The following is a 26616-nucleotide window of genomic DNA, read 5'->3' as shown; positions in this document are numbered from 1 at the left end:
GGCACATTGTTTATAGGGAGACTTGGCGGCAAGTTTATAAGGGGCTACAAATTTGAGAAATGATCTCTTTTCCTCAGTGGTCAAGAAATGAGAATGGTGGCAAAATTTGGACAATCCCACAGGTGGTTAACTCTATAAAAGCCAAAACATCTGAAGACAGCCGAGATAGGGAGTATGGGTATGTTTTGGATTTGTGAAGGGTCAGGAAGAAAATGAAACATCTCGTCAGAGCCAGAACCCTGAAAAACAAGTTGTCTCAGAAGGGTGAAGAGAAAGAGAAAAAAAAGATTCGTCAAAACTTGGACGAGTCTATTTTAAGGGGGGGGGGGGGAACCAGCTGTAAAATTAAACCATAAATTTTACTCTGCCTCGAGAGCTCAAGCATAGTCAGTTGGTGATTTATAGGGAGCGAGGATTCAGGTCAGTTTCATGGGTGGAATATCATCAAAGATGTTTGTGGACAAACCTATACATATATATATATATATATGTGTGTGTATTGACTTAATCATAGCTCTGGGGGGCCCGGGCTATTCGTATAATTTTTTTATGCTAAAAATTTACAACTCAAAAAACCAATAATAAGGCCAGGTACACGATAGACCCATTGCCATCTTAAATACGGAAAGTAAAATAATACTCACAAAATTTCCAATGAATAAGGCAAATACCAGGCCTTAAAAATTTACTATACAGGAGCACAGGAATTATCTGACCTGGGGAAGGCCACGGACCTCGAGTTTACTACCATAGTAGATGCAAGTTTTATTTTTGGTGTTATAAATATCGGATGGTGGTAGCTTTTACGAATGGCTTCATGTCTCTTGATAGATGGCACTAAAAAAAGTCCCAATATTTATACATTAAATTCAATTAATATTCAAGAGCTGATCGTAAATAAAGTGCAGCAGTGCTCCCATAATTTAGAGACCTCAAATTTAAACAACATATATTCAAAGGTTTTTTGACCAACCAAACATCTTTAACCAGTCAAGTGGTTACGACAGCGTTTGCCGTCGCTGCCATACGTAATGTTGGTGCCTACGACGGCATTTGCCGACGCGCAGACTTTTTTCGGTCTTTTTCACCAGTCAAGTGGTTAAGACGACATTTGCCGTCGCTGATATACGTAATGGTGTTGCCAATTTTATTTCAAGGTCTAAGATTATTATTACTATTATCTTTGTCATGCTTTGCAAAGCTGCATCCCCGTCGTTTTTGTTTCAATTTCCAGCTCCCTTGCGAAGATGCATCTGTTTTATTGCTCATATATCTTTTAGCAAAGGTTCAACTATGGTTTCACATAAATCCATCAACAGCATTTCTTTTAGTCACAGTACATTATGACCGCCCCTCCCCACTTTTGGGGTGTCATATTATATCTCAACACATTCGAGCTATAAAAAAAATATTTTAATATTTTAAACTTCCAAGAAAAGGAAAAAAAAGGGAAAAGCGCACACATCTTCAAAAAAAATGGACACTGCGGGTAACGCTCGGAGAAATTAATTGGCCAATTGACTGGTTAACCCAATGAGAAGGGGGGGTCTTGTATGTTTTTTTTTATGCGAGAAAGATTTTCATAAGCTTTTAAAGGTCTCAAGATTAGAATGTTAATCTGCATTTTCCGATAAAACTCTTCTTGTGCCTTTTATTTAAATTAAAGTTGTATATACACATAGTATCATATGTGCAGCATTTTTCTTGAGGTGGAACGTTAAATTTTTTTCTTCCCAAGGGGTTGGGGTTTCAAGTTCTTTACTGCATGAACACACTATAATCTTGACTCGGACGGAAGAGTTTAACCCAGGGGTTCTTTACCTTTTTCAGCTGTGACCCATGAGACTGTTTATTCAAAATCAAGTAACTCAGTAAGTGCATTTATAACAGTCTGTAAACAGATTAAGCAAAGTCGTACAACTCATCCTGGAAGCCACTGTGAATTGTTTCGGTCGTGACCCATACTTCCAGAACCTTTGGCTGTAAGTGAACTTTTGAACAACCCATCTCTCGGAAGCCCCCCCATGACTCAAGTTTGGATTGCAACTCATAGGTTACAAACTCCTAGTTTAACCCCCCTCCTTTCACATCAATGTGTACACGTTGTGGTAAATGTGATAAATCAGTTACCATAACTAGGATGCTTGTGCACTATGCATAATCACTGGTAAAAGTGATTAATGTAAGAAAATTGCCAAAATGTTCAATTATTACATATAACAACCGAATTTATCACATTTACAACAACATATTTAGATGTATATATAGTCGAATCCTTTTTTAACAATATCGTTATAGCAAAAATCTCGTTTTAACGGAAACTTTTCTAATCCTCCAGCTAAGTTTACATTGGAACAATACAAAAAAACCTGAATTCCTTTATACCAAAATTATAATGAAGTGATTTCTGCGGTGTCTTCGAGTTCATTATAATGGGATTCGACTGAATATATACTACAGTAAAACCTTGATAAATCATCACCTCAAGTTATCAAAAAAATTATGACAGCGTAACTTTCATTACGTAAACTGTTTTGTTTGGGTATATAGGATTTTATGGTGACTTTTGAGCATATGGCAATGCTGTTAACAAGCTCTTTTTTTAATGGGAGCCATAAAAATAGTCTGTTTATCTTTATCAAACTTTTTCATAGTGACGACTTAACTGAAATTAGTGACGAGTAAACGAGGGTTTAATAACATTGTGGTCTATGAGAGCTGGAAGGGTCTGAAGAAAAATGACGACTTAACCGGAGTGACGACTTAATGAGGTTTTACTGTATATATAGAGATTATATTGTAATCTCTAGATAGCAACTGTTTTCAGGGCCTGTGTCGCTAATGGTACACTATAAAGAGGGCAACTGTTTGAGAGCACCAACAAAAAAAAGCCATATAGCTCAATGCTAGTCCCTCTGTCGCCCGAAACAAAAACCTAGTTTTAGCATTTAAATAGCGTGTAAATTATACAACTCGTACTACTTAACCGTACCTTAACCTCTTGTACTTTCCTCTACAGAATTTCTAACAAATTGGTACAAGCCCGAATGCATGTGTTGTGAATCTAACATGGAGTTTGTTTCTGTGTAATGCTAGTTATGTGTAGTGCTCGAATGATTTATCGTTGTAGGTTTGTTGCTCTGTGGGGAGACAGGCTCGCATTTGCACCTCGAAGTTGGGAGAACCGCAAAAAACCAACTTCAGCAGACTACCACTGTAAGGACAGTGGGATTCAAACCTGCGTCCTCAAAATTCGAGTCCGTCACTATCAACATTCAACCACCAAAGTGAATGCGTAAATTATACTGAAAGAGTTTATGTAGGTCAGACCTAATCTGACAAATATTTTATTCATATTACAAAAACTATTTGAAGAAATCCACATCCACAACATCTTCCCACGACACATGGGAATCCAGACTTGCGATTGCTTTTGGTGTATCTATAGATTTACGAATACACAACTTTTTAGTGGGATTTTTACAAAGTTCGGGCTCGATCTTATGCTTCGATACAACATCCGAGAAGAGATTTAATGCCTCATCTGGATAATACCGTTTCAATTTCTCTGACAGTTGCATTCTTCCCTGGACGGGGCAACCATGGACAATGTGACGAGCCAGATCTTGCGCCACTGGGTTGTAGCTCTTGGTTAATAGGCAAAGTTCCCACAATGCAGTTGATACAGGATTGCAATACTCTGGATCTTCCAGTTCCGGGAGATACACGCCACTGCCGACAGTGCTCTCGATATCGAGCAAGATGTCACTGTTGGCGGTGTTCATCATCATCAAGCGTACCATCAACAGGGCTGACAGAGTCAGGTGCAGGGGCATATGAATGCTCATGGTGCAAAGCCGTTTTATAAACGCCAGCATCCTGTTGTACGTTATGTTCTTCTTTCTCTTGATCAGCATGAGGTGAACACATTTCAGAACGGCAAAAAACTCTTCTGTGTCCGAAGAATGTAATTCCAAGAATATGTTATACAAGCACGTGTATAAGCGCTGGGGATCAATGTTCAGCGATTGGTTCTGTCCGGCCAAGATTGTGAAGACTGTCTGCATACAATAAAGTTGCTCTATGTTACGCAGATTCTCACTTTTCAACAGCATCGAAAGTATTGAAGTCACATCATCAAAGAACTCCAGGTTTATGAGATAAGCAAAGTGGGAAAGTCCTTCGAGGACGGGTGTTACCAAGGATTTCTTCATGCTATCCTTGAGGATATGGAAATACACCCAGAAAACTTTTTTGAGCATCACTGTCTGGAACTTGGACTTGTTGTCGTGACTCTCTTGGGCTTCGGCTTCCTTCATCTCCTGCGTCAAGTCACGCATCTTCTTCCTGTGCCACCTTTCTTTTCTTGACATCCGGTTCAGTTCCTTCCTCACTTTATTCATGTTAGCCTTTTCCAGATGCTGGGGCTTGATGTCCTTCAGCTGCAGACCCAGGAAGGTCCTAACCAGCTCCGCCGGTACAGAGAACTTCCGCTCTTTTATAATCTTCACAGTATGCTTGACCGACTTGAGTGAAGCCTCTCCGAGCTTATCTGTTTGGTAGAGGTTCTTGATCCCCTCGCAACAGATCCTCTGCAGTTCGCCGTCCCGGCTACAAGCTAGACGGACAACCACACCAATGACAGTTTCACTGAAATTGAAGTAGTAACGCGTCACCAGAAGTTCAGATAAGCACTTTGCAGCAACTAGACCTATCTCGCGTTGCGCTCTGCCCAGAGCACTGTCTGCACTGACTTCCGAGCGGCGCTTGCATTTCATTTCGTAGGTCAGCTTCTGTAAGTGATCGATATACTTCTTGTAGAGCTGGAGCATAGTTGTCTCATTGGCCATCAGCTTCCTAGTCTCTTTTTTCAGCTTTACCTTCTTGTTATCCTGTTGTTGTTGTTGTTCCTGTTCGTACGAGCGGATCATGTATCCCGGCAAAATGTCGGAGAAGACGTGCAGCAGGGACAGCAGCAACAGCTTCTTCTCGGTGACGAGCATCTTGGTGCGCGGTTTGCGTACTAGCATCAGCAGAAGCTCCTTCAGAGCGCGCATGTTGTTCTCGGGATCCTCGGTGACGGAGCTCCCGAGCATCGCTATCTTGGTCTTCAGCTGCTTCAAGAGTTGTTGCTGGAAGACGTAGCGCTCAACAAAGTTATTGGACACGACGGTGTCTTCTTCCTCCTCTTCATCTTTAGGAGGTGAATCCTCTTCTTCGCTGTCTACCTCCTCAGACGGGCAATTTTCAACTACGACCTCGCCTTCGTTTCCATCTTCATCCGGGACGACCTCTGTAGGATACACCCAGCGGCCATCCGAGCTTTTGACTGGCAGAAGAGTCCTAATTTCAGAATTTTCCATCACCGATTGCACTACGATAGAAAAAAAAAAATCGGATATTACTCACCGATGGCAAAATAATTACAACGTGAAGCACATGCACAGACGATCACTGACTTTATTTTGGTACATACACAGATCTGGGACTTTCCTCCAAATACTATTTTTATAAAAATATTCCGCAAAGAATAAATCAGTGATAAAAACTAGAAAATGATTGAATAATTCGGTTTTTTCTTTCAATGTTTATCTCCATATTTCAAGATATAATTCACAGAAAGACATTTTCTCACTTGCAAGGTTTACCTTCTGCCGGCGGTCAAAAACGTCTGAATCTCCGGCTAACAACGCTATTTTGTAGGTAAACACATCTATGAACTTTTCGCCAATTTTAAACAAATACTATTTAAAAAAATATTGCACAATACATAAATCCAAGAAATAAATTAAAAAAATATTCAAATAATTCGGTTTTCTGAGTGGTTTTTTATCCGTGATTATTCTCACATTCCGAGGTGTACGCAATTCACTTGCAGGACATTTCCCTACTTACAAGATTGAACGGTCAAAGACGTCCGAATCTGACCTTTTTTCACAAGCTACCTTCCTTGTTTATATGAAGGGGAAGGAAAAACCTTATATTATTATCATTGTATTTAAAAAACATGGGTACCGAAGAAAAATTTCTAGCAGCTGTAAATGTGATCAACAGCCTTCCTAGGGATGGTGAGAGTAAAAAATATTCGTGTTTGCTTTGATTATCATGTTTATCTCGGCTATAAATATGTAGCAATGCGTCCCAGGGGCTGTTATCTTACCCCCACAAGGGTGGGGATAGCAGGGCTACAACCTGGGCGAATCTCCCTCCCAGGTTGTAGCCCTGCTATCCCCACCCTTGTGGGGGCTATGCGCAGAGGCATATTTACGGGGGTGCGCAGGCACCAAATTTGATGGAACAGCTTTTGATCCACATCTTCCTAGAGAGCGAGGGACTAGGGGAACAGGTGCTGTATAATCCAGAGATTGGCGATTTCTGGCGACTTTTTTTTCCGGCGCCAAACATGTCCGACGACCCGACCAAAAGTCGCCAAGGCCGTTAGACACTGCGGACGTCGAAAAAAAAAATCGCCAGCATGGAAAACAATAATAAAAACCCATTCAAATATGAAAAATATCATGAAACACAAATGAAATATAATAGTATATTTAAATAAACAACGGTCATGCATGTTGTAAAAATAAGCATATTCTACGTAAAAAAAAAATTAAAACCCAGACTATTTCCGGGTATCCAGATTCTTTTAAATAAATAACGGAAATTAAATAAAGTAACGAATATTAATAATAAAAATAAATAAAAAGGATACAGCCCTACCGGTCGACGAAAATGTAATCCTAACGCTCGGAACGAAAAACACTAAATGACTATTCAAACATTTGAAAAGACACGCTAAAAACAACTAACGAAAGGTAATCGCATCGGGAATAATCCAAGACAACGACGCTACTGCACAAAGGGAAAAACCACTGTTATCCGTTTGAATCACCCACGCTTTAAGCGCCATCTACAATGGATGGGTAATGGAAGCTACGGAGGAACAATCTAGAACAATGACAACCTGGCAAAGCAAGTGCGAGCCCGATCAGCATAACTGAGAGCGCCAGCATTGGCGACTTATAGCGCCCTTGGTGATCTGGATTATATTGGATTTGGCGGTCTGGATTATACAGCACCTGTTCCGGACTAGGTAACTGAGTGAGCAAAAAAGTAACCTAGGGAGTTTGCAAGCATATGGTTGATTAAAAGAGTGTGTAAGTATGGGGAAGACCAAAAGGGTAACCCAAGGAGAGGGATCAGTTCAGTGAGCGACTAAAACAGTGACCCAGAGAGTGAGGGGACCAGGTCAGTGAGCAACCATAAGACCAACTAAGAAAGTTTGCAGGCATGTGAGTGACCAAACGACTGACTTGGAGAGCTTGCAAGCATGTGAAGGACCAGAGGTGGATTTAACGGCAGGTGCCCTGAAAAACCAAACTTTTTTCTAATTTAAGGGGCCTAATATTTTCTTTTGCACCCAGGGCCTCGACCGACTTTAATCCTCCACTGGGAAGGACCTATTGCATTTGCAAGCATGTGAACATTCGAATGAGTGACTTGAAGAGTTTGTAAGTGTATGAGTCACTAAAAGAGTGATCTAGTTTGCAAGCACATGAATGGTCAGAAAAGTGACATAGGAGTGTGTAAGCATGGGAATGACCAAAAGACTTCCAAGTCTATCTCCGCCTATGGACCTAGTGTTTGCAAGCATATCAGCATTCAAACAAGTGCCCTAGAGAGTTTTTAAGCATACAAGTGACTAAAAGAGTGATCTACAAAGTTTGCAAGCACATGAATGATCAGAAGAGTGATATAAGGAGTTTATAATCGTGAGAATGACAAAAAAGGATGACTGAGGGGGAATCACTTAAGCTAATGACCAAAAGAGTGGCCCAGAGAGTGAGGGCCAGATCAGTAAGTAACCACAAAAGTGACTAAGAAAGTGTGGAAGCATATTAATGATCAAAAGAGGGACACTTAGAGAGTATGTTAGTAAACAAAAGCGACCCGTACAGTGAGGGACCAGGTCTTTAGTAGGCCTAACCAAAAGAGTGACCAAGAAAGTGTGCAAGCATGTGAGTGACCAAATGAGCAATCTAGAGACCACAACCAAGTTTTTCCAGGGGTGGAAGATAAGAATAGTACATTTTGAAGCTTGTGTGTGTGTGTGACTGTCTCTAGGGCCACAACTGGGGGGGGGGGTAGCAGGTGGGTCTGGTGCCCTGGATCAGTGGTTCTCAACCTTTTTTTGTCCATGGCCCCCTTTCAACCATTTCTCATTCCTGTGGCCCCCTTGCGAACATGAATAATTTTCTACTCCCCCCCCCCCCCGTTTTCCCATTGGAAGATAATTATTCAAAAATTGTCTGAAGTATAAATATTTTTGAATTTAATTTGATTAATTTTTAATTTATGAAAGTAACGAAAAAACAAAATAAACATAATACAATACAGAAAAAATAGAATAAATCCCTTGGGGTCACAAAGTGTCTGTATCATCGTAATGTTACTTTTTGTGAAGTTTATTGTTTTGTGTTTTTCACAGTTTGATTTGTATGTTTTATGTGTTGTGTCAGTCCAATTAAAAATATTTTTAATCAATGTAAACTCTACGCTTTGAAGACGGCACAATGTCTTCAGTCGTGTTACAATATCAAGTTACTGTACTGGATGAAATTTTTATTATTTCCAAATTAATTATTTTTTGTGTGTAAATGATTGTGGTTTCATTGAGAAATGTTAGTTGTAGCTTCCAAAATACGCATTCTTATAATGATTAAAATCGCAAAAAATGGTAGCAAGCTGTTTTATTAATTTTATTCTCTTCATGTGGATAAAAGTAGCAATGAGGGAGTAGAGTAGCCACACAAATTAATTCCAATTGAAAAGTTCAACCTTCCACATCGTTTTCAACAATAATACATGTATCAAGGATATAGGTTCATGTTGCAGCCCTGCTATGAATTTAAAAAAATGAACTAAAATACATGTGAAAATTTTTTAAATATTTGTTTGAATCATTCATTCCAAAGAAATCATGTATGCAGTGACAAAACTGTTCGTGTGAACATAATAATGATTCATTAACAGGATTTCAAGCCCATCGGAAAATATAAATAATCAGATTTTCAAATAAGAAAATTATCAGTTTTTTAACTTCAATTTCGATACGGTGAAAATCTGATATTTCGTTGGATGACAAGCTATCTTCAAGTGGCTTTTTGGTTCATAATGTGACCGCTCTCTCGCAGGAGAACGAAGCAACGTGCGTGTTGGCTTAAACACAACACAATATTTCCCATAACAGTCCGTACTATATTTCATATACAGGGCGCATAGGTAACGGGGCATATGGCATTTTACTGGCGAACCATTGGTCCTAGAGGCATACTTCCAGTTGGAAAAAGTACCCGAATAATGTGTATTACTCAGATATTTGATTCATGTTGCCAGGGGTTACATAGTTATTAAAATAAAAATGTTAACTTTTTATGCGGACACCCTGTGCCCCAAAGCCCAATTGGAAAGTTTTGTTTCCTGGTCTCCGACAAAAAAATTCAACCTGTCTAAGTTTAAATTTTCACTGAGATATTCGAAGAAAGTTGGACAGAAACAGCATTGAATGAGGGGAAACCATTTTACCCGCATTTAATGCTGTTTTTCCCAAATTTCCTCAATTTTTCGAATTTGCATATCTCGGTGAATATTGCACTTAGAAACGTGAAATTACTTTAGTTGGAATCGGGAAAGACAGAGCAACAACTTCTTAATTGGGTTCTTTAGCACACGGGAACGGTATAAAAAGTTGTTTTTTTATTTTATAGCTATACAACCCCTTACAAAATGAATGACATATCTGAGTTGGACAGGTGATTTGGATACTTTTTCTACTTGGGTATGTCTCTAAGACTAACCAGCCGCCAGTAAAGTGTCATACGCTGTGTTACCCATGCAGCCTGCATATACACGTAAAAAAATAACTTGAGACGAAATACAGTCAACTGTCATTTTAACAAATACCATTATAATGGGAAAAATATTGTTTTAACGAAAACTTTTCTAATCCCTCGGATAGGTTTACATAGGAACAATATAAAAATCTGAAATTCCTTTCTAACGAAATTTCGTTACTTACTTTTATAAATTTAGGAAGGAAACAAAAGGAAGAAAGGGTGAGGAGAAAAAGAAAAATGGCCAAGACGGGCTCGGTTGTGCGTAAATGCCTCGAAATTCCACTTGTGCGCAAGGGGATTCGTTCCTCACTCTCAGTTTTATGACAAAATTTCACATTTATGAGACGTATGACTACGAGCATGAGATTAATCTCTATATATAGCTTTCAATATTAAAATATTTCATTTATATGAAGCACAATTTCAATTATTTGACACATTTTCATTTTGATTGGAACTCCAAATCTTTGGCATTTAGACATCATTTCCAACAATCAAATCCAAGCAGTTTTTGCAGATTGTGAAAACGCGTCGCTGAATTGGTTTTGCATGCGTATTATCAACACTAAAAACCATAAATTTTAAGTTGACGGATACAAAGAGACGCATTGAGCGGGTTACGGATATTTCAAAGTGAAGACTTACGTGTGAATTTATTGCACTTTTTTTAGAAATCAGCAGATGCAGTGAGTCTCTAATAAACGGATTTAAATTGCTTTAAATGTAGTCATACGCCTTTTTAGAATTTGTTTTCTAATGTCCACAACATTGTTCTTGCAGGATAGGAAAATTGCATTGAAGTTATTTAGGATGTGCTTCAGGCCAGTAGTAGGGCAGTTAAAAGGACGCATTACAGTATCGATGAAAAAAAACTTTAAAGATGTGGTGCCAATCTTAGAGGAAGTCCCAATACGGGGCGGCTCGAGCTTACCTGCCGCCCGGGTGCGAAGCCTCATGTGCCGCCCCTACTGGCGACCCTGCCAGGAGGATGATAGGGCTTCGGTGAAGGGCACCTGGAGATAAACCTGATTTTTTTTCCAGAAGAAAGCCGCACATCATTGTTTATCGTGCAAAATGATGTGCGTGACCATACGTCCCGCTTTTGAAGAAGAAAATTTTTTTGTCTTTGGTTTTTGTTCTAGAATTATTTTATCATTCTTAATAAATGCCAGATAACTTAATGCTTGAAAGAGCACTCATTTTTATGAGCAATCATCACTTATCCTGTAAAGATGATATTTAACGGGGTAATTTTTATTAAGAAAATTTATTCAAAGGCGCTTCCGGTATTCCAGGGGCCGGAAAAGTGAAAAACCGAATTTTTCCTTTGCCTTCATTTGACTATTGTAGATCAAATTCTGAGTGAGGCTATGGGCCCCTAAGTTGGGATCTTTTGCAGACCTCCTCCCAGTCAGATTTCTCACGGCCCCTTCTATAGTTAATTTATAGCCTGAAAAAGTAAAAAAATTATGAGAATTATCCCGGGCTCTTGTGGGAGCCATAGGTGAGGGAACCAAAATGCACACATGGCCCTTGTAATAGAGTACAGGGGTGGCGCTTGGCCATGCGACCCATTGCGGCCACACGGGGCACCGCTTAAGAGGATGCTAAATCCGGGGTGAATGGGTAAAAAAAATTCCATTGGCCAAAAAAAACCGAACTGTCAGCTCTGGGGGGGGGGGGGGAGGTATAGAATCCGAAATGAAGGGCCGAAAAAAATGTTTTGTAAGGAGTTGTTTGGATAAATTGTGAGGGAGGGACATGACCTTCTAAGGGTAGGGCTGACACGGCTACAGCTTGAGGCACGGGACTAAATCCTTATAACTTTTCTTTTTTCACTCTATAAATTAATTGTAGAAGGGGCCCTGTAGAAAACCACGAAAGATTCCCTGTCGCAGGAGGTAGGGGCTATGAAGAGAGCAATAGGTAGGAGGCGCAAAAAATAAGTCCCACACGGGTACAGATTTTGTCTCGAGCTGTCCAGATAGCTTACGTTCTTGTTTCCGGTATTACGATCAGAGGCTTTGTCTATTTTCTCAACGTTTCCGTTGTCGAGGTATAGTATGACTCAAAAGCGTGATGTCGTGAATTTTTACTGTGTTAAATTTTGTCTTAAGTAAAGTCTAAGCTGCCTCCCCTTACAACCTGCCGCCCGGGTACGCCGCACCCTTTGCACCCTCGCTTAAGACGCCTCTGTCCCAATACATTATCACAGCAATGTAGTTTTAAAAAATTTTAAATTTCGCGGGTATTTTTCCCCGTGTATGATTTGATCTCTTGGAGTTCGTTATAACTGAATTCGACTTTATTTCTTTTCAGCAGAGGCAATGGATTGGCATCCCCTTTCAAAATTCATAAAAAATACCCCAGAGCAATCATTCTCTATTCGATGTTTATAAATATATTCCCCATCACTCAGTGCTGGCTGAAGATAGCTTTGTGCTAAACTAAATGGCTATCCGTCTGTAATTGCATGAAAACGATGGGTTTTTTACAAGCTTTCATTTTTCACCACCCATCTACTTCTTGGATTACATTTACTACCAGCACTCAAAAGAATGTCAATGAATGGTCAACAAATCTTTGTTTTCTTTATGGCAGCCCTCTTTGAATGAAAAGTCTGAACACACACAATTTTGTCTTTACAGTTATTCCATGTTGCTTAAACCTCTTCTATAGTTTGTGTCAGGGCCTACTATCACCCCTAAGTCGTAAAACCACAGAGATTACATGAACCACTTTTTTTATTTCCTTCCTCATGTTAATGTTACTTGAATGGGGAAAAATTACGAAAAAGATATTCTATGCATTTTGTTTGAAATTAAATTTTTTTAGTTAGAGTGACTAAAAAAAGTTTAATGTCACAAATTTCTTCGTGGCCCCCGTATCAGTAGCCGTGGCTCCCCTTTTGCAAGATTTTCATTCATGGCCCCCCTGGAATATCCTAGGGCCCCCCTGGGGCCATATGGCCCCCGGTTGAGAACCACTGCCCTGGATGCTGGACCAGAGGGGTAGAACACTGAATTCACCCCTTAACTGTTCCTTTAAATTATATGGGGGCACCAAAATGCATGCTTGCTCTGACCGACAAAGTATATAGTTGCAGCTCTGATTGTCTCGAATTGAGAATTTTGATCTAGTACTGTTCTTTTTTTTCGCTGATTCAGTTAAAATGTGTATATCATAGAATGGGAAATCAATGTGTCGAAACAATAAGATTATTACTATTTTTTTGCTCCCAGGTCCTTTCCAGCCATCAAGAGACTTAACTCTGAAGTTCCAGGCATATTATAAACAAGCTACAGATGGTCCTTGCAATGTTCCAAAACCATCGTTCTTTGACAGAAGCAAACACGAATGGTAGGTCAATTAACTGCTTTACATGTTATTAAAATAAAATTTCAATCAATTTACTCATGTGTAGGTTACAATAATCATAATAAGTGTTTATAATTGTGTTTTTTAAATATTAATAGTGAATTGAGTTTAAAAAAAATTCATTGCTTGTTGACACTGAAGTATTGAAGCAAGAGTGCCTCCAACCTTTTGGAGAATGCGGGCCACTTCATTTGTTCAAAAAACATTTTTTTTTCCCCGTCGGTGGGAGTGGGCAGACAAGCTTACATTGCTTCTAGTGACAGCCTAGGTGTCTCGCGGTTTCTCCAGTTCGAAAACATATCGCTGGGCTGCTTAAAGTGATATGTAAATCTTTAAATGTGTTGCAGGACACTTAAGTGATCTGGGAATGTGTTGTGGACCACTTGAGTACTCTGGAACAGCACCCCAAGTCATTAAAGTCAGAGGTTGGACAAATCGCAAAAAAATCTAGAAGAATTATTTTATAGGTGCCAAAGAGTTTTTACCCGAAGAAAAAAAGGTCCAAAATAATGTTTCTTTTGAGTTTTTCAGTGTATAGTGATCCTCTTTCGTATTTGGCAGGTATGCTGATATAAATTCCCACACATTTTGTGCTGCTCTCGGCCTGGAATGTGGTAACCACACAATGAAAATTTTAGGCGCCAATACCAAATTTTTAGTTGCCATGGCAAGTTAGCACCTGGGATTTGTCCAGCCTTTACTTAAGTGATTTTTAAATGTGCTGTGGGTCACTTAAGTGATCTGGGATTGTGCCGCAGACCACTTAAGTAATATGGAATGGCACCATGGGTCTCTGGAAATGTGCCACTGGAATCATTTTTTCAAATTGAGGTTTGTAGTCACTGAGCAACTTCATATGAATCCGAGAGCTGCATTGGGCCCGAGCATTGCTTATGTTAAAGATTATATTAGCTTTTGCTCCCATCCAGCTACTTTTTTTTGTTTGAGTGTTGAAAATACATAATATTTGCTAAAACTGTTATAATCGAGAATTCTCAGCAATTTCCTTGTTGTGCAAAGTCTGAAAAACAACTCTGAAATAAAAAAAAGGAAGGCACAGTCCCCTCCCCTTCTTAAGAATACAGTGTTTACTCAATTTTACCGCAAGGTTTAAAAAATAGTCCTAGGCCCTGGGTCAACCATGGCAACTAAAAAATTGAACTTTGATGCTTAAAAGTTTTTTTATGTATGATCGTTAAATTAAGAGTCTGGGGATGGCACAAAATTTTCTGAATTTATGTCAGCCACCTACTGAGATGTGAAAAGGGTTACAGAATCTTAGAAAAGTCATAGGGGAAATGTTATTTTGGACACAGCATTTTTTCTTTGGAAAAAATACTTCGCCTAAATCCTTTTTTATCGATTTGTTGAGCATTGGTTTATGCTAATAGATGTATAAGTTGATCAAAGTGAAAACTTTACTTTGTATTTCAGGCAGGCTTGGAAAGAATTGGGCGATATGCCGAAAGAAATTGCGATGGAAAAGTATGTGGAGCAGCTATCAAAGGTGAGTGATACTAGCAATAGATTTATTATTGATTTTATGGTTTTGCTGCCTGTGGCTATAGTCAGCCATCCTTTACCCATTATAGTATAATTTTCTTGGTCACTCATTCCTCAGATTAGTCGCCCTGGGAAATAGTCTATGTAACTTTTCTCCTCCCCGCGTAAGTATGCTCTGTCTCTAAGTCACTCTTTTGGTTGCTTGCATGTCTTTACCCTCTAGGTCACCCTTTTGTTCCTTGCTAACCCTTTTGGTCACTATCATTCTTACATACTCTTTTGGTCACACATTCACATGGTTTCTCGCTTTCTAAGCAGAAGCTGATTTATGGTTTTGTTGTCCTTTTCCCTAAGCTCTTCCCACTTTTTAGTTCATTCCCATGCTCACACACTTTCCAAGTCACCCTTTTGGTCGCTCCCTAACCTCGCTACTCTCACTCATTACCTTCATCTTCTACCACTCTTTCAATCACTTACTGACCTAGTAACTCACCATTTCTGAGTCACTGACATGCTTGAACCCTTTCTATGCCACTCTTCTGTCACTCACATGCTTGCAAACTCTATATTTGTCTTCCTGTCACTTATGTCCTGGTCCATTGCTATTTACGCAGAGGCACATGTATTATTTTGTCAATTTTTTTCCCATTCTATTGTAATTTTCTTGACCACTCTTTCCTTAAGTCTGCCACCCCCTCAGAATTTGCCGCCTTGAGCTATAGCCACATTAGTTTCCCCACTCTAAATGTGCCTGTGTGTGTTTTTAAATTTATTATTCGTTTAATATAAGCTGTCGTTTCAGTCTGCGCTGGTCTCAGGCAAAGTTATTGGTTTGGCAGTCAATACAAGTTCACCAAAAATTGATCATAGAATCCCTCATCCCATACTGGTAATTGCTGAGCATTCGAAAACTGAATATGAAACTATTTAAATTTTTGGCAAGAAATCCAACTCGAACATCAGTGCATGTTTACTTGAAAGCTTTCTGAGAATATAGTGTTCTCTCATGGATCCACAGTGCTGAATTATTTAGCGTTATGTCAGTGATATGTTTGTTTCATTTCTTTTCTGTTGTGTGCATTAGGAATGACGATCAAAAACAGTTTTTCTAATCAAAATTTTCGATAATCATTTGTCTCTGAGTTCTTCTATTATAAGACATCATTATTTTAATTAATTGCTTATTTCATAGGTTATTGAAACCATGTCATACACAGATGCAGTATCAAAGTTTATCGACTTGATGGGTCCATTTTACGAGATCGTTTGGCCAGATGATGTATCCGGTGAAAGTGGTGATGATTCCAGGCATCAGAAATCGACTGGTTGGTAGATTAAACCACATACTTTGTGATGACTTTTGTTGATACTCATGAAACTGACTCAGATTGCTGTCAATAGTTTTGTAATGAATAATGAGCAAAATAAGTGTACAAGTTTGTTGTTCTTCACAGGTTTCCGTGGCCATGAGCAAGGAATGGAGCGTTCTGCAGAAGAGACTGTGCCAAAGGGCGTCAAAACTGATGTAATTATGGAAATTCTGTTTTTAAATGTAGTGGTACCTTTAGTTGTGTTTTCAATTTGTTCCTGGAAGTTACTTAGGGTGTCTACTGTCATGGGATAGTCATGAAATTAGGAAAAAAATCACAGAAGTCAAGAGAAAAAGTCACAAAATAAGAAAAAAAATTCATTTTTATTTTTCCTGGTAAATTTCCATGCTAAATTTTATTGAAAAAAAATGGTTCCTCCCTTATCAGGCTTCCTATTGCGAAAGCCTGTTAGATACTAGTGATCATGCAATAGTAGTCTGTGCAGAGATCAGGCAGACCAACAACTTGATACTTACATAACATGTAGATGGTAGCACCAGCAGTTTGTTTATTTGGCACTTCTTACTCTAAGAGATGATTCTGTCCTGAAAATGGTGCTCAGAAATCGGGGATGAATAGAAATATACTTAATATTTTTTAATGTAAACCTCATGTATTTCCAAGGGATCATCATGATCTGTCCAGAAAATTTGTTAGTAGACATCTATGCCTGAACCAGAATTCAAACCCAGTTCTGCACAATCAGAGGCTAGCTCCCTAACTACTCGACTGCCAGGTGGCATCAATGGTATTAAGTTCTTGGGAGGGATTTATCAATCTTTTTTTGTATATGAGAACGTTTTTCAATGCCTATGTCTTCAGCTGTGGATTTAGGAATGCCCTGGAAAGGTCTGGTTTATCATGAGTGGAAATGGAACTATTTGAGGCATAGCTACCGGAACCTAGGGGGCTGAGGCCATTTGATCCTCCCAATACATTTTGTGAGGAGGCTGAGCTCCCCAAATAATTTCTGAAAAAACAATGCAATGCGCCTCCTCCTGCATACATAATTGAGTCCTGTATATATGGGGCAACTTTCAACCCACCAATGTTTTTTTCATGTCTGCACCTCTGTTTGTGGGGGGTTGCTGGTACACCATCTTGGTCTATATCAGTTTTCCTCTCCAAGTCATTTCTGTTGCGTTCTACCTCAGCTCAGCAAACACCAACAACAGTATTATATAGTAGTCTAACTATAGCTGTTGTTGGCTCAGCACTGCAAGCCTAAATTTTAGGATGCCAAAATAGCGTTAATGATAAAACAATTATTATAATATTATCATTATAATATACATAATATATTTTAATATGACCTATTATTTCATGATTATTGTAATCATTTACGGAATAAATTATCATTTTACATGCTTCACAGATGGCAAATTATATGGGTTATTTTTTCAGAAACAGCCCTTTTTTCATAATTCACTCCTGGCTCTGGTTTTTCATTGTTGTCACATCAACAGTAATTTTTTGTTGAGTTAAAAGAACTTCTCCCCCCCCCCCAGGGTTTAGGGAATGTTATTTGCCACCCCTTTCATGTAAAATTCAATAATTTTATAACAGTGTCTGTTGTTGTTGCCTAAAATTTAACCCTTAATGCCACTCCCTTAAACTTTCCACCCAGTATAGTTGCCCTTCTCTGGTTCTATTCTTAATCCAAAGTGCTCAGCACCCGCTGATATCAGTCGGCAGAATTGCTCCATAGTGAAAGGCAATACCAGCTTAACGAAATGCCACACGTGACACATCAAAAACGGAACTTAGCATGCAACAATCAGTGAAATTCATTAAAATGACAGTAAAGAAATTCTTTGATTTATCCACCGCTTATCATCATATGGAGTTCAAGAAACCTCTGATTTGTAACACGTTACACATCCATGATGTAAAATATTATTTTGCAACTTTGTTACATATCAATAGACCTAGCTCCAAAACAATGTTTTTTTCAAAAAATATATTGTTTAAAAGGTGTAAAATGTTTATCTTTGTTCACATGATCGTTGGTGGCCTCTCTTACCAAGAGTTAATAAGAGTTAATAATACCAACAAATTTTACCATTGCAGGCTCTAGTTGTTCTTGGTAGGTCTGGACATCTTAACGAATCAATCTGAGTTGCAAAAAAGATTATTGAAATGATCAATCTCATCTGAAGTATCAAGAAGGCCTTGGGTGTTGAGAGACTGCTGTTTCCTGCGATCCCTTTGTCTTGGTCCTCTACCGCTGCTAATTCCTTCAAGTATGTTTCTTACAACACAGATTGGTCACCGAACTCTCGCCTCTTCATGATGACGTTGTCTGGAAATTTCCTTCTGAAGATAACTTGTTGATAATCTAGGGCTTTCTCATAGACTGAGATATGCTTGAGTGTCTGTCAAAAAAAAATAAGTTGTCTTGATGGGGCATAGTCCTCCAGAGTTTGGTGAGAGAAAGAGAGGAGTTTTTTATTTTGTAGTGAAGCCTATTTAATTTAGTTGAGATTAGAGCCTGATCGTAATGTGTAAACAATACGATTTCTGCGCAAGTTATTAAAAAGAGAAAGCTTTTAAGTTGTTATAAATAAATGATCTGTTGAGAGGAAAACCAATATCCTGGAAATTCCTTCTGTTGTCTGCAGATTTCGTGTCAGTTGGATGTGTTAATGAATCCGGGTATGCAACAAACCATGTTGTTACATCAATTTGTTCAGAAGTAAAACGGTCAGTTGAGAAAACAAAGTTCATTTCGATGGTTAGCAGGTCTAGGGAAAGACAAACTTGAGCCTCAAAATAATGGAAAGAACAACGAAAACCTTTTCAGAATAGGAATATTGAATGAGACACACACAGGAATCAAGACAAAAACATGAATATTGACAGCAGTTGTTTTCATCAAAAATCAACCAGCTTATGTCCAGAGGTTACTCGCAGTCAATCATTGTAGCCCAAGACATTGCCTCTCGAGAGTCAGGGCATTTACTTTGCTACAAGATTTTTGTTAAACTGTTGAAATAAGAGCATTCTGTTTCTAATTTTGTGTTCTCATTGAGTTATGAATGTAACAAACTGCTGTGGGGTCATTATCACTTCTTTCTGAACTCCTCTCATGGCCTTAGATCCAGGTTCAAACCTTGTTGGTGGCACAGTGGTGGTCAGCTGGAATTGTTTTTCTGTGGATTTTCCAACTGTGAGGTGCATGTATAAGCTGATCTCCCGTTAGTTAAAAAAATCTTTCCACAGAGAGCAGGCAGACCTATGACATAATTTGTATGCATCATGAAAAATTCAAACATTTGCCATCTTCATTTCAAAATATGGAGGGAAGGGGACAGTACCATCAAGAGTGCTCGAGTGGCATGGTGGTAAGATACTCGTCTACCATCGTGAAGGTTGTTGTCTGGGTCCCGGGTTCGAACCCAAGGGAGGATATAGATAAGATATTTTCCCTAACGAACTCGAGGCGACCACCGATAGACAACGCCTTCACTTCCAACCCATCTCACTAATGGCAGTAAATTGCAATATAGCGATATGGCCAGAGTTGGTGTTTGGTGAAGTAGTGCACATATAAACATACAAGTAATACAAAAAGTAATACATACATATAAACTCAAAACACATTCTAGCATGTACCGATTCATTATAAATTCAACAGGGGAATGGGTTCCAAGAATTTTTAGCATTAATAATTTTCTTTATAGAGCTATTAGAGAGTTAAAATTGGGATGAGGTCTTTGAATATCAGTAATAAGTTGAAAACAAGAGTTTGTTCAATTAGTGTTAAAAGGTAATGATTGGTAACTTCCATTTATATATCATTTTGATTTATGAGATAATGATAATGAGCAAAAATAACAACTGTTTTCTACTTATATCTTTGTTTTTAGAGTATCCAAGAATCTTTTGAAATCGTCTCGCATCAATCTGTAACCACTGAAACTGTGTCACTGGAGCATTTTGAAGTCAGTTATCATAAAGAAACTACAGTCCCTACTGAGCATGGTATTTTCATTATATTCTATATCAGGAATGCATAATTTTTCCATCTGCAGGCCAGACGTCGGATATTTCTGCCACTTGTGGACCAGAAATTGGTGTATATGTATAGTGACCATATGACGTGTATTTTACAAGACATAATCATAATTTTGGGAATGGCCGGCATTTTTTTATGAAATGTTCCATATTTTTGACAAATCTTGAGTTTTTATTCTTTACTGAAATCAGGGATTGAGATTTTTTTCCGTAACATACAAACTATATTATGGTAATTATGAATCTAACTATCATAATTAACAAAAGTAATATAAATATGTTCATCTTGCATACTTGTCAATCACATACTTTTTTTGTGAATTAACATTTCAACCTATTGCGAGTTGTAGTAGCCCCCTCTATTTCCCAGCATTGGCAATTTTTCAGTAATTTTAGCAATAGTTGACAACTTCACTTACCTTTGATAATATTTTTTGTTATAATTGGTAACTCTGCTTACCTTTGACAATATTTTTGGTGATAGCTAGTGGTGTCGCATATGCAGTGCATGTTTCTTGCATGGGCGAATGGGGCACTTGCCCAGGGCTCCAAAATCGGTTGCCTTTTGTATTATAGGCATGGGACCCTCTCTCTGTCAAGCCTCAAAGGACATTGTATGTGGGGGCACCCTAAAATTCATATTTGTCCAAGGCCTGAATTTATTCAAATCAAGCCCTGCCCAGCCCATTATGGATCCTAATTTTCTATATTTTTATGAAGGGAATATGGTCAGTTTTTTTTACTATGCTGATACTTTTCTATTGAAACACCTTTTGCAAGGTGGATGGAACCTCTTGACAGGCCACATTAGGACCACAGACTGGAGGTTGTGCACCTTGTTTTTGGCCTGCATACTTTCGAAGGATCCCATTTCTTTGTCTTTTTTATTTTAATTAGTAGCTTCTAATAATGAAAACAATAGAAACTGACTTTTTTTCTGCACAAAACATGTTCATCTCCTAAGGAATTTTGCTTTTGTCCCATTTTTTTTATTTTTTAAGCCCCAGAGGTTTAGGGAGTAACTAATGAAAGAAAATAATAGAAAAAATCCAACTACAGTAGGATCCCCAATTAGCCTAGCTGTTATGAACCATTCCTACCTCGGATAATTCAAACCTTACACAATTTTTGCGTTAAACGAAATAAACCTGTAGGGGGGAAAATTACCTTTCCACAAAAGTTATTTTTTATTATTGTATAGTTTAGTAAAACGGTAATAGATATACTGCATTATACAGTTACATTAAATACTGTAATGTTTCTATACAGTTTACAACATTTTGAAGATCACACCTATTATTGTGGAAAAACGTCTTTCAATGTCTTTTGAAATTCAGCATTCTTAAAAGCTTCAGAGAGCACCATGGTGCTCGTGAGGAAACAGGCTCAAGATCTTTTTCTAATCAAGAGTGTTCTAAACTTTTTTCCCAATGTATTATCGAGCCACCTCTTTTTTAGAAAATTAAATTCCTCTTGCACCCTCCTGGCTAAGCCGACCCATAAAATTTTGTGTAAAATATCTGTAGCTTCAACTGTCCTTTGCCCCCCTTCCCCAGAGAGTGATATCACCCATTTTGGGAAAACTGGTTGATAGCCATTTAGCATGTAGTTTTACTTTGCACCTAATTTTTAAAATTAATTTATGGAAAGTACCTAGAATAATGTGAAACTCTGTTAATCTAGGCTCTTATAATTGGGTGGGGGGGAGGTGTCCTACTGTTCTGATCTACAAAATCCAGACTCATCTAGATGCTGAGGAGCAGGGCATAACTAGAATTTTTGTGGGGGGCCTTCAGTGTAAAATTTGATTTTATAACAATATTTTTGTGAATTCTTAAAATTTGATGCCCTATTCCCCAAAGTTTGTAGCCCATGACAGTTGTCTTCTTCACCCTGCTCTAATTTCAGCCCTGCTGAGAGGCCTAGATTTGATTATTTCTTCTGTGATTTATTATCATTTGTATGCAAGTTTTGTGATTGAGAAAAGCCTTCATTCAGTACCACGGTGGTGGTTGGCTGAAGTTGGTTTTCTGTGGTTCCCAACTTCAAGGCACAAATGCGAGCCAATCTCCCCATTAAAAGTTTCGCTGCAGAGAGCAACAGACCTACAACGGTATATAATTCAATCATTAAACTTTACGCACAGTTAGAAAAATGGATGGCAGCACTACACATAACAAACATTACTCAGAAATAAACTTTGTGTTAGGTTCACAACACGTACATGCATTACAACATGTATCAATTTGTTAGAAATTCCACAGAAGAACCTGGTCAAGGTGATGGTTCAGTAGTAGCACCAGGGAGAATAAAACTGACTGCTCTGTTAAAAAATAAAAGAAGGAAACACTTATGTTAGTCATCCTGATAATTTTGTGATTGTGACTTGATTCTTTATCTTTAACGCTCAAGTATTTGACCTAAAAGTGAACTTATCCAAGTTTTGAGTTTTGACTTCTTTTTCCAGTTTCTGCCTTTTAATGAAAACTTTCATCTTCCCCACCTCCAAAACAAGCCCATACTCCTTATCTGGCCATGTTTGGGTGTTAAAGAGTTAGAGCGTAATGTAGACATGCACTGCTTTCGAATCTCAGTATGATGATTCTTGAATCAACATCAACACTGTTTGCAGTGTGGTAATTTTATACAAGGTTTCACTTCAGTTTGTTGTGGTTTATGATGAATCGTAAATGAAAGTAGAGTTGATTAAATCATTTCACTGGTCTCTTCTTTCTAGTTTCAAGAGAATCTCACAATTTTGCTGTGGGTGCATCGTCAACAACACCAGGCGCTATAGCTATTCCATATCCAGACTGCACCATCTCCGCCAGTGAAATTTTACCGATGCTGCTCAATCTTCAGAAGTCCTTGGAAGATGTTTTAAGGCGCGTGGGGAAATTGGAAGTGATGGCTAGGATTCAAGACATCAATACAGGAAAAGTATGAAATAATTTGAGTTTTTAATATGTGTGAACAATTGATCTCGTCCTTACAAGCATTGTGCGAAAATATCTTCAAGTCATTTTTGCAGCTGTGTTATTGCCAATTTTAAAAATAATTTTTCTCGATTATGCAATGAGAGTGTTTCTCAAAGTATGTGTCGCGGCTCTTATGGACTTCGCCAACCTTTGCCAGGGGCATGGTGGCGAGCTGGAGATACTGGTATGTGTGCACATTTATGCTTTGAAGTGTTCTTTCATGTGGGAAAGTATCTGCCAAACTATTCTGGGGAGCCGCAGATGAACCAAAAATTGGGCAAGGGATTCACGGGTGAGAAAAGAACCACTGCAGTAAGAATATTACATATTATATTTGCTCAAAACATATCTCACCATAATTTTTTACATGTAAACCAATGAAGCTAGCGAGGTGTAGTTTGATGCATGTATTTTGATGATCCTAGTGCGCATACTGGAATTTTTATTTGCCAGCAGACTGTAGATGAATAAGAAAGTGTAAGTGAACACTGTCACATTTTTGTTTTTACCAAATTGGCAGGAATGACACTATTTCATTAAACTTTGCACGAAGTTCTATTCCCAAATGGAAACAACCCTCAAGATTAAATACTCCTTCTGAAATGAAGAAATGGGCACCAAACAGATAAATGAGTGATACAACGGTTTCAAAGATGGCAGCACGTCAATGGAGAGTGAAGCACGTTCTCTGGTAGACCCTCAACATTCAGAAATGAGATTGTTATTGACCAAGTGAGGACTCTGTTCATAGAGGATCACCAAATCATGATCAGAGAACTTGCAGACAAGGTGGGCATTAGCATTGAATCTGTTCATTTAATTTTGACTGACGATTTAATCTTCAGGAGATGCAATGCTAAAGGCATGCTGACCGTCTTCTTTGACTCCAGTGTTGTGGTCCATCATGAGTACACGCCGCATGGCACAGCCATCACCAAAGAGTATAACCAAGAGGAGGTCCTGTGTCATATTTGACAGCTCTATCATGATTAATGCAGTAGCGTTGTTCAAGTTTTTTCTGCCATTTTGTCAAAAACGAAAATTTGACAGCGCTCACTTACACATTTTCATTCATCTGCGGTCTGCCAGGGACTGGAAGCTTTGGCAGGCAGGTAAAAATTTGAATATGCACACTAGGATTGCCTACATACGTGCACCCTGTCATACCTCTTCATATACTCCCAGTCATATGATTAATTGGTTTACCCTCGAAAAATTATGGTTGGATACTTTTTGAACAAAGCTTGTACATACACAAGGTGGCAGTAAAGGAAATCAACATTCTTCCCAGTTGATAAGACTAAATATCACAGATATTTGTAAATTAATTACAGTAGATTTTAGTGTTTTGATGTGTACATTATTCTGTGAGTTACAAACAGTTTCCGGGTTATTAGGCCATGGTCTAAGGCATTTTTTTTCCTCATGTTTCACCCAAGTCTGTGGCAGACATTTTCTGAGGTTAAATGCACATAGGTTTCTGCAATAATCGAGAAAGGCTTCATGCATCTAGTGTCATCAAGGATGTATGAAGCCTTTCTCACTTGTTGCAGAGACTTACGTGTATTTAACCTCAAAAGATGCCTGCCACAGATTTCGGAGAAACGTCAGGAAGAAAATACCTTAGATTTTGGCACAGTAGCCTGGAAACCATCCATACAAAAAAAATTTACTACCGAGCCCCATATCAGAAGCTCTAGAGCATAGTTTCCCAAACTTTTTGTTCCATCGCTCCTTTCTTCAGAAATTTTTTTCTTTCATTACCCCCTAACCCAAGCAAATTCATAGGAACCTATGGTATACATGTAGCTTCTGTCATCCCTCTCCAGGACCATTCCATCACCCACTTTGGGAAACACTGCTGTAGAGAATGAATGGATGCTAAAAATCCTAAAGTGACCGAACTCCATCAAGCAACTTATAAGACTGGTTAAATTTGTGGAAAATAATCCAGAGAAAGCAAAGATGATTGGACCATATCTAGATAAGGAGGGGCATAGCACCATTCCAGTAGAGCCTAGACGATCAGCCATACTGAGAAAAGAACAACAAATCCTTCTTGCTGAGGCCTCCAATTCTGACTAGCACAAGTTCTGTGGAATCGCTCATTGATTACTGTCAAAGGGTTTCTTAATTTTACCCTTTCTCTACCTCCCCCAAAATATCTATTATGTACACTATCTTAGTCGACTCGTCTGCACATGTCACGATGATTTGCATATCATTTGACAAAGGTTATGTATCATATCTGTGTACATTTATGCTATTTGTGATTTGGGAGAACGAATGAAATTTTTCTGATATGGGCCACGTCAGTGTGCTTTTCTTTCCAAGTTGCACAGACCAGGATGGGTTGAGTATGTATGATATAGATGCGTGCGAAAAATCTTGAATAATTTCTTATAATTTTGACAGTGCCAACGCTTTTCTCATTTGAACGAATGATTTATTAATGTATTTGTGTGTTCAGGGATTTCTCTGACGTTTCTGTTTTTAATCTCAGGTCGAAAGGAAATCCATTGAGTCCAAGAAAAGAACCCCTACCCGGCTGACAATGCTTCTTGTTGTATTTTGGCCATTCATCGTCCATTGGGTTGTATATTCTGTTAAGAGAAAAACGAAAATCGCTCGTTGATCTGACGTAAATTTTATGTTATTTCATTTCTTTTTATATAGATTAAATTGTTGAGTTTTTTAAATGGTTGTTAATTTTTGTTGGTTGTTATTGTTTTATTATATGAACCTGCTACAACAAACACCTATTTAATTCCTCGATTTAGCAACTTTTTTTTTCAGAAGTCCTTTTGTATTGCCATATTTCTGAATAATATTGATTGATGTCAGAGGTGTATTTACAAAAGCGCTTAGTGGGCGGCAAGTTTGGATGTCGAATGGCAATTTTGAGGAATGAGTGGTCAAGAAAATTAGACTAGAATGGGAGAAGGATGGCAAAATTTGTATATCCTACAACAATGAATCCTCTGCCAAGAGAGCAAGGAACTAGTTCAGTGAGTGACCGAACGAGTAAGCTGGGGAATTTACAAGCTTGTGAGTGACCTAGAGAGTTTACAAGCATGCAAGTGATGTAGGGAGTGTGCACGTATGTAAGGGACCAAAACATTAAGCAAGCATGAGAGTGAACAAAACATCATGCAAGCATGAGAGTGATCAAAAAGTGACCTAGAGACAGGGCCGTCTTGAGAGCATCATGGGCCCCCAGGCCAAGTGATTTTTCTGAGGCCTCACGTGGTTAATTCTAGAAAATTTCAATCAGATTTAATTTTTGTGGAGACCCCTCTTCTCTTGAGTGCCCGGGTGGGCCCATGAGTTAAAATGGCACTGCCTAGAGAGTGAGAAACCATCTCGGTGAGAGACCAAAAGAGTGATCTAGAAAGTGTGTTAGTGACTTATAGAGTGCCCGCTCTGAACTATAGCTCGTTTAGCACCCCCTCCCATAATCTTACTTAGTTGTGCTGG

The 26616-nt window shown here is 38.6% G+C and overlaps 2 protein-coding genes across 2 annotated transcripts; one reads left to right on the top strand and one right to left on the bottom strand.

Annotated features, from left to right (window-relative positions):
• Positions 1-3320: 3320 nt before the first annotated feature.
• Noc3 (Nucleolar complex protein 3) lies at positions 3321-5676 on the bottom strand. The gene is made up of 2 exons (XM_089252950.1): positions 5636-5676; positions 3321-5374 (listed from the first exon to the last, which is right to left on the bottom strand). Coding segments are annotated over exons 1-2 (2010 nt in total). The 5' UTR covers positions 5637-5676; the 3' UTR covers positions 3321-3365.
• Positions 5677-5915: 239 nt separating this feature from the next.
• Positions 5916-25843, top strand: LOC149067066 (uncharacterized). Its single transcript, XM_089252924.1, has 8 exons — positions 5916-6068; positions 13136-13253; positions 14706-14778; positions 15967-16099; positions 16229-16299; positions 20014-20128; positions 22899-23101; positions 25643-25843. The coding sequence occupies exons 1-8, from the start codon at positions 6008-6010 to the stop codon at positions 25772-25774; spliced, it is 906 nt and encodes a 301-aa protein (XP_089109050.1). The 5' UTR covers positions 5916-6007; the 3' UTR covers positions 25775-25843.
• The last annotated feature ends 773 nt before the right edge of the window (positions 25844-26616 follow it).

The sequence above is a fragment of the Pholcus phalangioides genome, unplaced genomic scaffold (genome assembly GCF_987345545.1).
Source record: "Pholcus phalangioides strain wild (caught in Gottingen) unplaced genomic scaffold, Ppha-v1.0 ptg000031l_1, whole genome shotgun sequence".
In the NCBI taxonomy this organism is placed as follows: domain Eukaryota; kingdom Metazoa; phylum Arthropoda; class Arachnida; order Araneae; family Pholcidae; genus Pholcus; species Pholcus phalangioides.
The sequence above is the reverse complement of the archived record's forward strand: the minus strand, read 5'-3'. Positions and strand labels throughout refer to the sequence as shown.